Genomic DNA, 16,286 nt, shown 5'->3' with positions numbered 1-16,286 from the left:
TATCCCCTGTGTGCCTATCGTGGAAAAATTACATTCGACAGATGAGTTCGCGCGTGTAAGGAAACACGTTGGAAATAACGGAAGCGCCCATACATCGCCGAAAAGTGTGACAGGTGTTTTCTCTAGGCACTTAGAAAGCTTTCGCTCGGTATCGCTCGGTATCAGCTTTCCCCATCGGGGCGGAGGACGCTCGAAACCGCGTTGGCGTTTACTGCCACGACTACGGTTTCGATTCGGATGCATCGGCTGGCTGTGGCAATAATGGAACCTAGGGGTATCGATCGCCGTCGAAACTACACAGTGCGAGAGAGAGAGACTCACTCCCTGGAGTAGCACTCGATGCATCGAAATGCACTTCGGTATTAATATGCATTTTCCGTGCGGAATAGACGAAGGCAGAAACGTACGAAACGCGATAAACGAGGCGGGACGATTCAAAAAGAAATTCTCGAGAAATGGTTGTATTTCGAAAGATCACGCTATAGGGGATTTCTGTATCAGATAAGAGAGACAGAGAAAAAGAGAGAGAGAGAGAGAAAAAGACTGAAAGAGACCGATGATGGCGAAAGAAGGTACGCGCGAGCGAAATGTGTGAGTATACGTATATATGTGAAAGACAGATAGACAAACGAAGAAAGAGAAGAAGGTGTTTCGAGGTGCGTATTTTCGAGCAAAGTGAATGTCGACTTCATACATTTCTTCCGGAGTGCATTGCGTTGGACGTGTTGCATCGGCGCCTCTGTATACGCGCGGCCTGCATTCTCACTTCCTGTTCCGTGGTAGTACACCGCCGGCACTCCTGACATTAATAAAGAACAAGAAGAAAGCTGAGAATGATGAGAAACAAAAAAAACGGGAACGGGGAGTACGATCTGTAATGCGAATTGTTTACCGCTAAGAAGAGACAAGGATTTATGTTAACGTACTGCGTGAATTAAATAACAGATTGTGTTGTTGTAGAAACATTTCTATGTATTGGGGTTTAACTCTGACAACGTGCGTAGTTGTATAAATTATATTAGGTACACAAACATAAATTATATTTGATAATTCAATATTTAAATTACTTTATATTGCTAAAGTATAAAAATTTTTATATTTCTTATCCATTTTCTCTAATTTTACACCCTCTATTTGATATTAATTACATTTCTTTTATGTTTATCTTTATTAATTTCTTTATATATACGTACGTTTTAATTAACATAGATTGAAAAAAGATAATTAAATTTCATCCGTTTTAATTTGATTGAACATCTTATTGAGTTGATATTATTACATATTACTAAACCGCGTTTCATTCTGTTACATTGTTAGTAGCTTAACTGAATTGCGATTTACAAAACAAATACAATTGTCACGCATTACGAGAACATTAAGAAAAATTAAAAAGGGAAGTTAGACTAAAGGATTAAATAATGCGTTTAAGATCAATGTGTCAGCGAAAATACTGTCTTAATTTGGTAAATATTGTATTACTTTGTATTTTTAGTATGTCATACACGTGGAGGATCATGGGAGAACTGAAATAAGAGATGCAAATAAGAAATGCAGTGGAAATAGTTAGGAATAAAAGCGGGTTAAGCTTATATATGTATTTTCATATTTGTGTGGATGTTTGCAGCATTAAATGCTAAAAATTAATTAATCTCTCGATAACGGCATTTTTCCCAAGCAATCGATATTAAAGACGATTCAAAAATCGCGAGAATTTTATCTAAATTACACATATTAAATCCTAAATTAAGAATAATTGCAGTTATATAATAGTATTAGGATAAAATAAGTATTTCCAAATTATAAAACAATTTTATTAAGCTAGATTTTAAAATTGCAGGGAGATAACAAGTTTGTATATCTCAGTTCATTTTGAAGATTTTGATTAAATTTTTTAATTCTAATTAAATTAAAAAGAAGATAATGAAATCAAAGAATTTATGAAAAATGCAACTTTCAATAAATCATAAATAATATAATTATATATAATATTATTGCTATACATGTAATTGAGAAAAATTTAAGTAGAATATAAAATGCAATTACGATTATTAGTACTAAATTAAGAATAATATTGTACATGTTAATTTGTGACAGAAAAAAGTTTTACGAAAATGTTTGCAAACATCGTGCGTATTGTTTAAAATTTGTTATTTAATTTCCAATACTCTTTAAGCTTTAAAATATTTCGTCAAGTCTATCTTTTTGCCTATTAGAAAATTGCAACAAAATATATCTTGGCTATATTGTTTTGTGCAAGCAACTTAAAATATTGGAGGATTGTCTAGGAACACCAAGTCTCAATAAAGAATACCGATAAGTTTTTATTTCACGAAAATTGTATATTATACTTAATGAATATCGATATATAACTTATAACATTATATCAACTAGTACTTTTAATATAAAGTATTACAAAAGAAAATAAAAGTTATGAAAGAAAAAGAGCACAAGAAAAAGAATACGTTTCTTTTAATATTATTCAATGTAATCAATGAAACTTTGGTGTTTCTAGGATTAAATTATATTTTAAAGCAAGAAGCGGGATTAATTCTTCAACGTAAATCATATTACGCGTAAGCGATTGGGTGCGAATTGTATTTACAGTGTGTATAATCTGAGAGTGGAATCGGGAAATGTGGGAATATTGTTGAAGATCGAAATCATATTTTTGATGCATTGTTAATATGAGGGAAGGGAATGGCCCTTCTGTACCGTCGTAGCGACGTGTTTTCATGGAGAAGCCCCGTTTTGGGCGTGTGCAACTATCGACGCTGATAACGCGATTGCGAGAGAGGGTGAATGGACCATAAATCGTGGATCGACGTGATTTGTATGGGGTATCACGGCGCTTAATGGTGTGGCTTGTCTCTATCGACATGCTCTGACCGGAAGTTCCGAGCTGCCATAGTTAGAGGGAAACACTCTGTAGACCTGTCCGCCATAACCTGACGATTTACGTGCATTCATATCTTTTCGATATTCGACAACATAAATGAAACGCGTCTGACGAGAAGGTACTAGATATTACGGAAATAAAAAGAGAAAATTCTTTTAAAATTCGGAATAATTCGGAGAAAATTAGACAGAAATCAGAGATAGAAATTATATATTCTATAAAAATCAGATTTATGCGTCGAAATCCAGCTTAAGTTTTGTGTCGGAATGGCAAAAATTAATTGTACAATTAAAATGTGTATTTTTAATAATAATACACAGTTTCAACTTACGATAACAATAATGTGTTTTTGGAGCATTAAAATATTCTCTTCGATATTACATGACTCATTTTAGTTACAAAAATACGTAAATAACAATATAACGAGAAAGAAACAAATGTAATAATAAATATTCGAAAAGTGAGAAAAAGAGGCAGGGAAAAAAGAGAGAGGGAGAAAGAGAGAGAAAGAGTGTCGCGCATGGTCTCGGGTTGGACAGGTTGACGAATGAAACGGAAATCCTTGCCAGCGGGCGTTTATCGGAAGTTTCATAAAAAGAAAGGGGCCGCGCGTCCACGTCCAGCCCTCGAAACGGGCGCGGCTTCCGGATTTCGCGACAACCGACGGCTGCACCGATAGCTTTTGGGGTCGTATCTCGATCCGGCCGAAAATAGCGATACACACAGGCACACACGTATGACCGTGTACACACACAGGTGGCCAGGTATGTATATGTATACGGGGTACTTCGGAGATTGCTCGCTTTCTCTGAGCTAACAGATATTAGGCAAGTGAAAGATGTTAGAAGAAGTATATTCGCAGCGTCATAAATATTAGAAAAATAATAAATCTAATGAGAGATATCGTAAACGCTTGAATTATAAGCGATTGGATACTAAACGGTGACCTTAAATTGCATGAAATGAAAAAACGAAATCTTATTTTGTATAGATGAGTTTCCAATAGAACAATTTATACGATTTGCTATACCGAGATACACAATATTGGAAAAAAAAACTGAAAATAAGTCGAACGTAATCCTTCACGGGACGTGGAATGAACATCTCTAAATTCTTCAAAAATTCTCTAGCGGATAAAAGCGTACGACCTCTGGGGCACCCTATATAAATACGTATATACTTAGTATATACTAAGTCTGCCCGTGGAAATCCTTATTGCCTGGGTTTGGCCGTCCATCGAAACGACCGACGCGTAGGGATCTAGGCCAAGAGTTCATCTATTTCGAGTGTATCTCCAGCTGACGTAAACGCGATCGAGACTTTAGATAAGGACTTCGCGCCGCGAAATCTACCCAGGGGACTCCCCGAGTGGTGCGAAACCGGTGAGCTTTGAGTCCCAAATTCCGGCGTGGAGTCGTTCGGAGTTTGGTTGGGTGGAAGAGAACGAGGGATCAGCCGAAGGTTACCACCTAGACGAGGACGACTTGTTCGAGACTTGTAAAGGACGTACCAATACGTCTGTCACGAGATAATTCCGTCTTGCAAATTGATTCCGCACCGAAATCAAAGTCTTATCGAAATGGCTTACACATATTTTGAAACTATTTATAAGGTTTATCCATTTAAAGGGCTTCATCAAGAAGCTGCGCGTGAAGTTATGAAAATAGAAAAAGTTCTTTCTTAGGGTGCGTTATATCTTTAGGTAACATTAGGATATTTTTTTTTTCTGTAGAAATGATATCCGATACTATTTTTGAAGAAGTGATATCGATGAGCGATTTGTAAGCAGCGCATGTAACCCAAAGCTTAGAGGCTTTCTTTTCTTTTCTGTTTCTTTCTATCACACATTACAGGGCAATAGGCAGCCAAATAATATAAATAAGTTGCAAATGTAACAAAGATTACCTACTTCATGTTGCGTCACCATATTTAGAATATCTAAAGAAAAGAATGAGAGATCACATAATTGATTAAATAAAGCAGTACCGTTCAGCCCGTTCCCTTAAATGCACATTCTACTTTTTGTTGTGAATTGTTTGTTGTGAATAAGTAGAGTGCGTGATTAAAGAAAATATATGTCAAGTATATGTTATCTCACAATGCAAATGTATGTGACATAACAATTGCATAAGCGGGACGCAAGGATATGCATTGCAGACGGTTAGCATTTCTTAATCAGTTCAAAGGAAGATTGTAGAATGTCAAAACCCTTGAAAGCGTCTTACATTCGTTCAATGATTCATCATCGAACACGCAAGTTGTGGAAGAGACTCAAATGCCATGAGGATCAGTCCTGTACACGAGCTCCATGTACATAATGTCGATTTGCATCATAATAGCCACATATTGAAGCAGATACCTGATCACCATCATAACAAGAAGCCCTGTTCTCTCATAAATTAAAGAGAGTAAAGTGCATAACATCTTTGACGAAGCAACACATCGGTCGAATCATATTGTTAATTAGCGTCCAGAACGGTTAAGGCCATAATAGCCGTTAATTCACGCATCCATGCTCGGCAATGACGGACATTGTTAAACAATGTTGTTAGATTAAGCAAATTAGTAGACATTTTCCGGGTGGCGGAATCGTTAATTGGCACGTTTCTAGACTACACACACGCGCGTTGTAGTCGACTGTATGCCGGTAATAATCGTAAACTTGTTTATATTGTATATATAGACAAAATATATAAAATATATATATATCACCGTGACAGGTCGAAGTTTCTAAACTACGAGCTCGCGTCAGTGTGTCACGCTGCTAACTTCTAATTAGCGTTCTAATGCTAGCGGTCAAATAAACGGCAAGAAGTAACGACGTTCGGGCGATAAGTTTTACGACCGAGTTCTAACTCAGAGACACACTATATAGCCGCGAATATATAGCAGGAGCTTATTACAATTGCGTATATAGGGAAATACGGGGAGAAAGATGGACAGTCAAACTGACAGACGGACACACGACACACAAAGAAGATAATCACTCTCATCATCTATCTACTGTGTCTAATCTACTGCTCTATGAATTCTACAACGGAAGCCGCGGGCGATACGTCGCAGCGAATCGCCTTACCGCTTCGCAAACAATCTCTTCGAGAAAAAAGACTACGTCATCTATATAGATGTGACTTATTATAAATTCAGAGCACAACAACACTCAAAAAACTTTTGGTCATACACGAAGATACTCGGTTACGATCGCTCGAGATACCTAGACTAGATATTTTAACTCGGATATGTAACTATGACCTAAATATTAAAATAAGCCGAGATTGCCAACTATACATTTTTCGATAATAAGTAACAATTGATGTAATACAGGAAACGTCATTCTCGCATATTTTGAGACTGCATAACATCGTATTAACATGTTGCTATCACATAGCATAGAAATACGTACGTCTTCAGCAAATTAAAATAATCAAAAATATATCAAAAGGATGTAGTACGGCAATCTCAGCGTTAAGTTATTTCTAAGTTATATTTACTCTCAATATTAATTACAAAGATTAGTCGACAACGATCTGTTTTATACTACAGACTGCTTCTAACCAGAAACTATATATAATCGTTTAACTCGATTTATCTAAACTGTCTACGTTTTTGCACCACCGCGGGAAGATCAAAATGTATGCATCTCTTTCGACAACGATAACTGTTGTTTAACTATACACAGCTCGCTATCCTTTGAGTCAAATTTTTATATGTTCTTATAACTCATGAAATAGGCAATCGACCCGTTGTGGTTGAACTAGGCGTTTCTTTTTACTATAAACAATATAATATTTACTATTTTTTACTATAGACAATATAATAATTAATATCACTTCATATATACGGCGATGTGTGTTTGCTAAAAGATAGTAGGTGTAGCTAGATGGTAGATTACTCGCCCCTAGATGACTGCATCTTCAATCGAAGTCTTCGTCTCGGCAATGATTCCGTCCCGGGAAACCGGACGCCTCCCCTCCATTTTTTTTTGCGACTTTACTCAACTCAAAAATTCGTTCGCCACACGAAAGAAACTGACCCATAGTCGCGGTAACGGTAACGAGCGAAATTGTGCGGCACGATATTTACGAAAATGATAATAGAAAGCGTGAAAATAATAAAAATATTTCAGATCGCATAAGAAAGAAAATAAATATGTATATATTGTAAATGATACAACGTGTAAGAGATTAAAAAGATGTTTGTCAATTACAGTAGCCCTTTGATACGTTTAACACTCTCTTGTATAATACTTTCGACGAGCTATGGGTCGCGCGGCAAGATCGAGAGTGCTTTTACGAGGCTGATTTCAGTTTTCACTAGAACTACGGTACAACCAGTTCGGGTACATGCAAGCGTCGCTCCAACCCGACGCGCAGAGTAACGGTCAACAGTCAAAGAGTGATAAATATTTATATGTAGAGATGCTCGAAAAGGTATGAATATACATTTACTTCTTTGATCGGTAAAAAGAAAAGGCTCGTATTCTCTCAACTATATAACAGTCTAATCCTCTGAATCGTAATCTGTCTAATATAAAGATCACCTTTAATGTCAGTGGGAGACTGTGATGGCCTCGTTTGACGCTAAATACGATGAGAATACGAGCCCAGGTATCGGCTATCGATAGCTTTAAAGCAAGCTCTGTAAGTTGAGATTTTCCGGCGTTTTGTGACCGGCCGCGGCTTGGTGTCTTTTTTTTTTTTTACTTCAAAGAGAACCCTTTCCGCGGAACATCAAGGTTAGGAAAGGATCTAACAGAGTTCTCTCGTCATGCGACGTGTTGTACACACAAATCTCCCGTAAACACGTTTCTTTCAAAACAGACCTATATAGACATCAGGCTAAGTTCTAGTGAAAACTAATGTTAGGCTCGAGTTACTCGTATGGATAAATAGAACGATGGAAGATCTGGATAGAGCTATGTATACTATGAGCTAGGCAGCCATCCAACACCAGTACGAGATACGGGAATTTAAACGTATATACGTATACGTAGAAATCAAATGGCTCTTTTTACTTGTTAGGCTATTCTAAACACTATGGAGTGAAATGACGGTACGGTATATTTATATGTATATATAAATATGTATGTGTATATCGCTCCGTCGATACAGAGAAGTGACACAAGTAAAAAAGATTTGCATTTTCCAGATATTTTTTGATGAAATCGATCGTGATTTTTTTTATTTGTGTCATTTTTCTATCCACGGTGCGACGTATATAAAAGGAACCCCTGACCAATCAGAGATTGTCTCGATACGTATTCCATGCGGTAAATACGAGAATTTCGTTATATATATATATATATGTTACCAATTTTTTTCATATTTGCCGTATGAGTATCCAGGTGTCTCTAATGGGTACGGGTAATATGTGCACCGATACTATTTTTGGAACACACAGAATTGCGATTCGCCGTTTGTTTATACGACGGATTATATATACAGGATGCCCCGAGAAATATATGCGATGCAGCAACGGTATTATATCTATCGAATAACTCTATCAATATTCCGTTGAATAACTTGACACATATTTCGGGGAAATAGCTTCGATACATATTTATGATTCGGACTCTCGCCATGAATATCGTTAAGTTTTTTTCGAAGATAGAATCATATAAATCAGCTGATGACAAAAGCAAATTTTGATACTATGATCCTCCCTGCGATCGAGTAAGAAGTTACGAATCTGAGAGAAGAAGCTCGTCTCCGAGAGATGCACGCGCCTTATTGAGAAATCGTGTGATTAAATATTTCCCCATGTCCTCCTATCGTCGTCGGGATTGCTTTTGCGGTAGAGTAATCGAAGAAGCGAATTAAATTGTAAAGATCAACTTTCCTTTGGCGTGTTAAATGACGATGAGGAGCGGATTTTAAAGCTGATTTGAAAACATAAATACGTAGCGTAACAATCAAGAGAACAAACCAAACTCGGGGAGGGGAGGGAAGAGGCAAGAAACCAATTCAAACTTTTACTGCGAAATCGTACAAGACCGCGACTTACATCGCTTCTTCGATACTTACCCCTCGCCAATCGTATTACTCGATTGAAGGATTAATTGTTCCCCTTAATAATTAAATTGTAATGAAATATCTCATGCCGTTATACGCGGATATAGCGCAGTCATTTTTTTTTTGCGACGATGAAACTGGTTATCGAGCGATCATATTAATTCATTTTAATCGCCCGTTCGTTGAAAGCGCCGATCATCCGATTCTCAATTTAGCGGAAAGTATAATGTAATATTAACGTAACGATACACACGTATATCACATTACGCGACCTCTATACGCAGATTTATTTCAATACGATAGAACGTGTCTATAATGACGGAACTAATAAATCGTTAATTGCCGTAGATTTCGCACTAATTACAGGATTGATAAGGCTCTTTGAGTTTGCATATACAAACGTAAATAGAGCTCGAGAGGAATTTTTGAAGCGATTTTTACACGGCTAAACTGCGTTAAATTGATATAAAGGAAGTAGGACAACGCGGATATTTTAATAATGACGTATCCTATTTTCACCGCGAACGCGAGAGAAAGAGAGAGAGAGAGAAAGAAAGGAAAAAGATTACATTTCGTATGTATATATAAACCGATCGGTTATTAAAATCGCGCGTAGTGAGAAAGACGCGGACGAGAACGAATATACAGATCGCGTTAGACGATACAACGAACAACGGATGCACAACTAACATACGGTTTTCTGTTTCCTAAGCATTCCATAAAAATAGATATATAGAATATACATATGTATATTTATATACGAAAAGAGAGTTCAATCAATAATAAACACTATCGGTGACAATACTCGAACTATGGGTATACCTAAAGTAACTAGATAGCAACAAATGTCTCGTATTCAATCAGAATTGAGTATAAATGTAGATGTAGAATGTATGAGAATGATAGAGTAATGTAAAAATCTGAATTCAGATCAAGTGAGCGAGTACGAGTAAATATGAATAGATAGCTTGCTTCAATATTGTACTGCTGGCAGTTCTCATTCACTGAAACAAGCTGTTGATTTATGTTTTCTCGCTGGTCGCCTGCTTAGTTTGGATCCGGATTAATAAAGTGTTGATTTGTACGTTTATAATTGATTCGATTAATGTAACAAGTAGAAACTGTCATGTAATAATATTCGTTAATAAGTAGTGAACTTTCAATTTTCAAAAGTAACAATTGTAAGAGAATTGTAAACGCACAGAATTTAAGAATTCATTATTAGCCTTATTAGGAGCAAGAAGCAAACTAACAAATTCAGCCATAAATTACGTCAGTTAAGAATATAATAATAAAAATATTAGAGGTATATTTTATAGAAAAGAAGAAAATATCTTTTGAGTTTTAGCACCGATTTTTCAAATATAGATTACGCCATTTATAACTTGTTCAATTAATCTCACGAATACTTTTTAAAACTTTCTGGAATGACAATAGTAGGACATCGGATTCCTCGTTAAATCTTCAAGTTCATTCGCGATTCTGATGTACATACGAGAAAAGAAGTTTTGGTTGCGCACGTACAGCGATCTTGATTGGTGTTCACAGTGGATTTGAGTACGTATGTGTTTGTGCAATACGTGAGCGTGTGTGTAGAATCTGGGTATGTACTACGTACTACGGATTACGGTTACCGTCAACACGAGCGAGAACACGAGAACTTGGTGGAACAACCTGGCACTTTGGGGTTGAAGCTTACCGGTGCAACCCCCGCTGGGGCTCACGGACACTCGGCCTACCCTTGGCCCCACTGCGCGGTACACGACCGCTCCTACCCAACAAGAGACATCACCGATCTTACATGATATAGAAATGTCCGTCGATCATCACGCTAAGATAATTTTATTGTCTACTGGACGGGTTGGTGCTGAATTAAGTTTCGCACGATTAATGTAATTCTTAAACAAATTCAAGTTTTCTTTGCATTGTACTATAATATATAGGAGTATCTTTTATAATAGTAAAGTCTGTAGATGTGTAGGTACAAAATGTAACAAATGCTTACTCTTTAACGTTCATAATTTTTTTTCTCTTTCGAAGAAAACTAACTCTTTAAATTTTTTCAAAATTAATTGCAGATATAAAAATACATGTATGTACAAATTACGATGAATTATGTTCACAAGTAAAAAAATTTGTAATTGTGTACATGTGTTCTGATAATTAAATGAAAAATACAAATATATACATTTATACTGTATGTATATTAAAATACTACGTAAATATCTGTAATTGCTGTTTCAATAAATGCTCAGTAAATATCAGGAAGGAACGAAAAATTTGTTCTCCACGTTACCGAGATGCTATGTACATAAAAATTTTTTTGCTCTTTTGATTTATGTCTTTCCTTTACACGCTTTTGATTTTTATTAAGATAGCTTGAAATTATTACAATGCACTTAATTCAGCACCGTATATTCTACATTGCGCTTCTGGATAAAATACTTCGTGCTTGCCCACGTAATTTGTGATATTCCAATTTTTGTAATTTTCTATTATTTAGAAGGCACGCGATTTCAATAGAGAGAGAGAGAGAGAGAGAGAAAGAGGGGGAGAGAGAGAGAGGAGAGAGAAAGAGTGGGTCTCTCCACAATCACAAGTTCCATTCACATGTGTATCATTAATACAATTTGAAACTCTTGCTTCAATTTGTATTTGGAAACATACACTTAAATGTTAGAATATATTATTTCGAAACGAAATTAACTTCAATATACCGTATATAAATAATAATTAATTTTCCAAAATTGAAAGAGAGAAGTTGTCTTAAGTTGGCAATGAAAGGAGATATGCTACATCAATTGTTTTCCCATGAAATCGAGGTCAAACTGTACTGATCTATGTGAGATGACACCTAGCTCATAGTAGAGACTCAAAACTAAAGCATGTTATATATCATTGTTATAAAAAAGGGTAAGAGTATCCTCGTTAAGAGAGATGGTACGTTTTACTTCGAGTCTTTCCTCCTTCTTCCAGCGCACGTAACATCGAGAAATTCTGTCTACTTATGTTTTTCTTTTCGTTCATTGCGTGGTACTTTTTATTTTGTTACAGACATTTACTATTCATAATTCTTAATCGTTAATAATAATAGAGCTCCAGAGAATCGTTACATGGTGGTGTTATTATGTATACGCGCGTGCGTAAGTGAACTCACTCTGTCATTCAGTTCCAGAGCGATCTCCGACGGGCATCAAGTGCTATAACGTTGTATTGAGTACCCAACGAGACATTTACAAAACTTTCGCGGCTGCCAAGTTTCTCTCTTCGTCATCCTTCTTTACTCGTGTCTTATCGCTGGTAATCTAATTAATCGTCCGAGCCCTCATCGATCGCCTGTTAAATTAATTACTTTCACGAGTATGTTACTCTCTTGTAGGCGCGTAGTAGCGCAAGCCGAGGAAAGAAGCATCGTCGGAAGCATGATTCATTCTATACCGTTTCGAAATCTTATGCATTAAGAAAGATTGGCGATTGTCGAATAAGACGATTTTCGCGTGCAAGAAAACTTGAAGAAATTTTTCTGAGCAAGAGTCGTAAAAGTCTCACTTACAACGGTAACGTTAAAAAATACATCCGCCTGTGTGAATTTTAAAAAGTACAGATATTCTAAGTGTGCGATTAGAATGCGAAAATGAGCTCACCGAGTACCAGTCATCCTTAATCCATAAGTACCATAGTGAAATCTTATGGAACTCAAGTTTAATTGTTCTAAATTTTCTTTCTCTTTTAGATTACCCTATTTTTATATTTGTTATATTAAAATTGCATCTAAAATTGCTTTTAAATCGACTTTATTTCATAACGATTCTTGGGCTTTAAAAGTTATGTGAAAAAAATATTCAAGGAAAGAAAAATGTTGTGAAAATTCCTAAATATACTTAATAGTCAAATGTTATATATTCAAGTGAAAATATTATAATTCTCACTCTGGTACTTAAAGATTAATGAACACGTTGAAAAGCTTTTGTTTAAAAACAAAATAGAGACATTTATTGAACTTCTCCCGTTTCCTAACCCTTAATTGACGTTTTAATTCAATCCCAAGCGTAACCCGCGAGTCAATCGGCTTCGGAACTGCGCCATACTGCTCTCACAAACATTATATTATCTTGGACGGTATATTGCCTCGTATTTCGAAACACATTCTCCAATTGCATTTTTAATTTCGCACATTTCATAGCGACATAGTTCTTCAAGTAGTCTTGCGTGGCACGCGCTTCAGCGTCAGTTAGATTGTTCGCTCTGTGAGTGCAAGTGGCATCGTGAGAGTCATTCTCGGATCGAAAAGTATTATTTTTTTTATCCACGCGATCATAATGATTTAACAACAATCTTACGAATAGCAACAATCGGACCATAGCTCGGTAGCGTTAACCGCGCCGCTCTGAGAAGGTGTAAAGGAAATTTCGAAATGTTTACGCGAACATGCATACCTATAGAAGGGAAGAATTTATAAAATATACAAAAGAATACACTTACATCGCGAAATTTTTGTTCGTTTTCGGGCAGGACGGTGACGTTAACGCGAGCGAACTATAGCCGCGCATAAAAGTATCAATAATATTATTTAAGCATCCATCGTGTCGTTAACAAATGTATAAGCTCAGGACATAAGTGTTCTCCTCTTGGGCTTTAGCTTACTCCTTAATTGTCTCGCTTGTAAAACTCTCAGATCTGCATTCGCATGATCGGGTTTAGCACTGAATGTAACTGATGCTTAGGCAAACAATACTAATTTCTAAGATATCGAAGTAATAGCCAAATGTGAGCCAACGCGTTGGTATGTAATAATTTTATATTGTTACAATACTAATTTCGCTACCATTTAAGCATACATAGCTCAATATTAGACAATCTTCGGGTTGATTTTCAATTTAGAAACAACATTAAATACAAATTTTATAAATTGCTGAAATATTTCCGATGTTTAACGTTAAATTTCTGATAATATTGGATTTTCATATGGGTCAGGCACAATTGAAAATTGGATGACTGCATGTACGGCCAAACGCAGCGCTAAACCGGTCTGCGAATGCATGCCCTTAACAATTTACATGTTTCGGCAACTCGCAAAAAATTGATTCCGGCGAGACAATTCGGCGGGAACGAGCGTAAATCTGGCTGCTCTCTTCGTGAATCTGCGTTCTCCATAACGTCTTATAGGGACGAGGACGGACAATTCGCTCGTCGCCCTTCTGTCTCTCTTGTATATGCGCGCGAGACTTATCGTAACATATACTTCGTACACACTTCTTCTCTTTTTCTTTCTATTCGTTTTCTTCCTGCGATCCACACAGATGGTGTTCGGTAGGACCTTCATTAACGACAACTCGAGAATACACAACGGAATCCAAACTCGATCACAGCTCTCGCGAACGTATAATACACGTTGCGGTACGGGTGGAATAATGCCAGAGGGATGCGGGCCAGAGCGAGGGCGGGGGATGGGTAGGAAGGACGAAACCGAGAAAGCAAGGAGAAGGAATTAGTGCGACGACACCGCGCCGCGCTCGCGCGCGTCTCCTCCTATTTACCGTTAATAAATCCGCGCTGTAATTAATTACTCTTAATCTTCGTTACATATGAAGGTAAATGTGTACGTGCAACGTGCGGGAACGCGAAAGTACCGCGTCACCGCGATTTGCGCGTGCATTATGCATAATCTGCTTTCCCCTTTTCTCTCTCTTTTTTTTGAAGATATCTTTAATATCCTTAATTAATCTTAACTGCATTTTTACTCCTTTTGAGCCAGCCCCTCCGCGCTCGCGCGCACCGAGCGGTTTAGAAAATTACTTTAATTAAATGAAAATCTGTAATACGTGCGCGCGCGACGCGTAATGAGAGTATATAATTAATATACGAGGATTTTAATGTAAATCCCCGATTATGGCTGTTATCGTCGCGCGTATATTAAATCTATTTAATTGCATTTCGGGCGGGTGTTCGCATCGTCCTTGCTTCCTGGGGAGGGGTGGTTTCCTGACGCTCCTATCGAGGGACGGAAAGAGTGGCGGGACTTCGGAAAGGCCTGGAATGAGTTTAACGTGCGTAATAATAACAAAGAAGCGCAAAACGTGGCCAACGGTCCTTGAGCGGCTTATCTCGATGCTAATCTCTCCTACGAGGGTCGGTACTCTTTTTTTTTCTTACGTTTCACTTTCGCCTAACTCGACGTATGCCTTACTCTACGTTTAGCACAATATGTAACTTTTTTTTTCTTCTGGTTAAGAAATAGTCACGTGCCACGACAACGGCACCTTGTTCGCGATGCCTTTGTGCGATGCATTTTAATCCTCCCGTTAATAATTTTGTAGTCGACAAGCTTACGCTGTGCGACTGTGGTATTAACAAAATGTGCAACTCATTTACGTCAAGTTCCTTCTTTTTTCAGAGTTTGTTTCAACTGGACTCTCTTTCTTACTCTATCATTACTTTAACAGAAATTTATATTCCGATAAGGTATCCCAGTAAAAATCTAACTTTCTGCTGCCGAGATATTTAATCTTAACAAAATAAAAATGGCGATAAATCACGCGCTTATCCCTCCTCCTTTTTTTCTCGAGTCATTACTCTTTCACTGAGAGAAAATCGTCTCCAAAATATAACGAATTTTAAACGCAATTAAAATATTATATATATTCGTATCAAATTCATTTAGGAAACTATAGATAGCGAAAAAAAATTATTATATTACATAAATATGTTATTTTCACTTTTCATATTATACCTACAATCCGATCTTTATGCAATTAAACGTGACAATTATACTCGCACATAATTTGCAACCGTCGCGAATTATCTCGTCAAAACGTACGTATCTTCGTTGGGCAGCAAGTTTCAAGATTACTGCAAAACGTCAACGCGTAACGTTGTCGACGCGCGTCGCTTCAACAAGGCGCCACGATCGAGGCACTCGGAGAAACGTCTATATCGTTATGTCTACGTATATATGTCCTACACTAAGTGTTTTCGATTAAAGTGTTTAGCTTAGAGATTACATAGAACGTGGCTACATCCTTGAATTACTACGTGAGGTCAACATCTACGTGAGAGAAACGCGGTTTAAAGTTTTAAAGTGAATGGAAAAGAATGAGAGATGGACCGGCGAAAGAGATAAGGTGGGAGGAAAGGGGGGAAGAAGTGGAGGAGGGACATCCTAGGGAAGCATGAGGGAAGAACCTGACCGTGGTCTTTAATCATTAATTGTTTACGTATAGTCATTATATATCTAACTTGCGCACTCATTATGATTCATGGTAACACTCCGCATCAAGACATCTATCTCGGATTATATCATTGACCTATTATTATCGCCGTGTTTCGTATGTGTGAGTTCATTACAGCTGCTACATCCCCTCCTCCATGCAAACATTACG

At 37.1% G+C, this 16,286-nt stretch overlaps 1 protein-coding gene across 1 annotated transcript in view; it reads right to left on the bottom strand.

The window, feature by feature from the left end:
* LOC105455683 (RNA-binding protein Musashi homolog Rbp6) overlaps nt 1-16,286 on the bottom strand; it is a 645,795-nt gene that overhangs the window by 7,158 nt on the left and 622,351 nt on the right. Inside the window, exon 12 of the mRNA XM_011699183.1 lies at nt 695-799. Within this exon, the coding sequence (XP_011697485.1) occupies nt 695-799 (105 nt within the window). The remainder of the gene's footprint in view (nt 1-694; nt 800-16,286) is intronic.

The sequence above is a fragment of the Wasmannia auropunctata genome, unplaced genomic scaffold (genome assembly GCF_000956235.1).
Source record: "Wasmannia auropunctata unplaced genomic scaffold, wasmannia.A_1.0 LD335888.1, whole genome shotgun sequence".
NCBI lineage: Eukaryota > Metazoa > Arthropoda > Insecta > Hymenoptera > Formicidae > Wasmannia > Wasmannia auropunctata.
The sequence above is the reverse complement of the archived record's forward strand: the minus strand, read 5'-3'. Positions and strand labels throughout refer to the sequence as shown.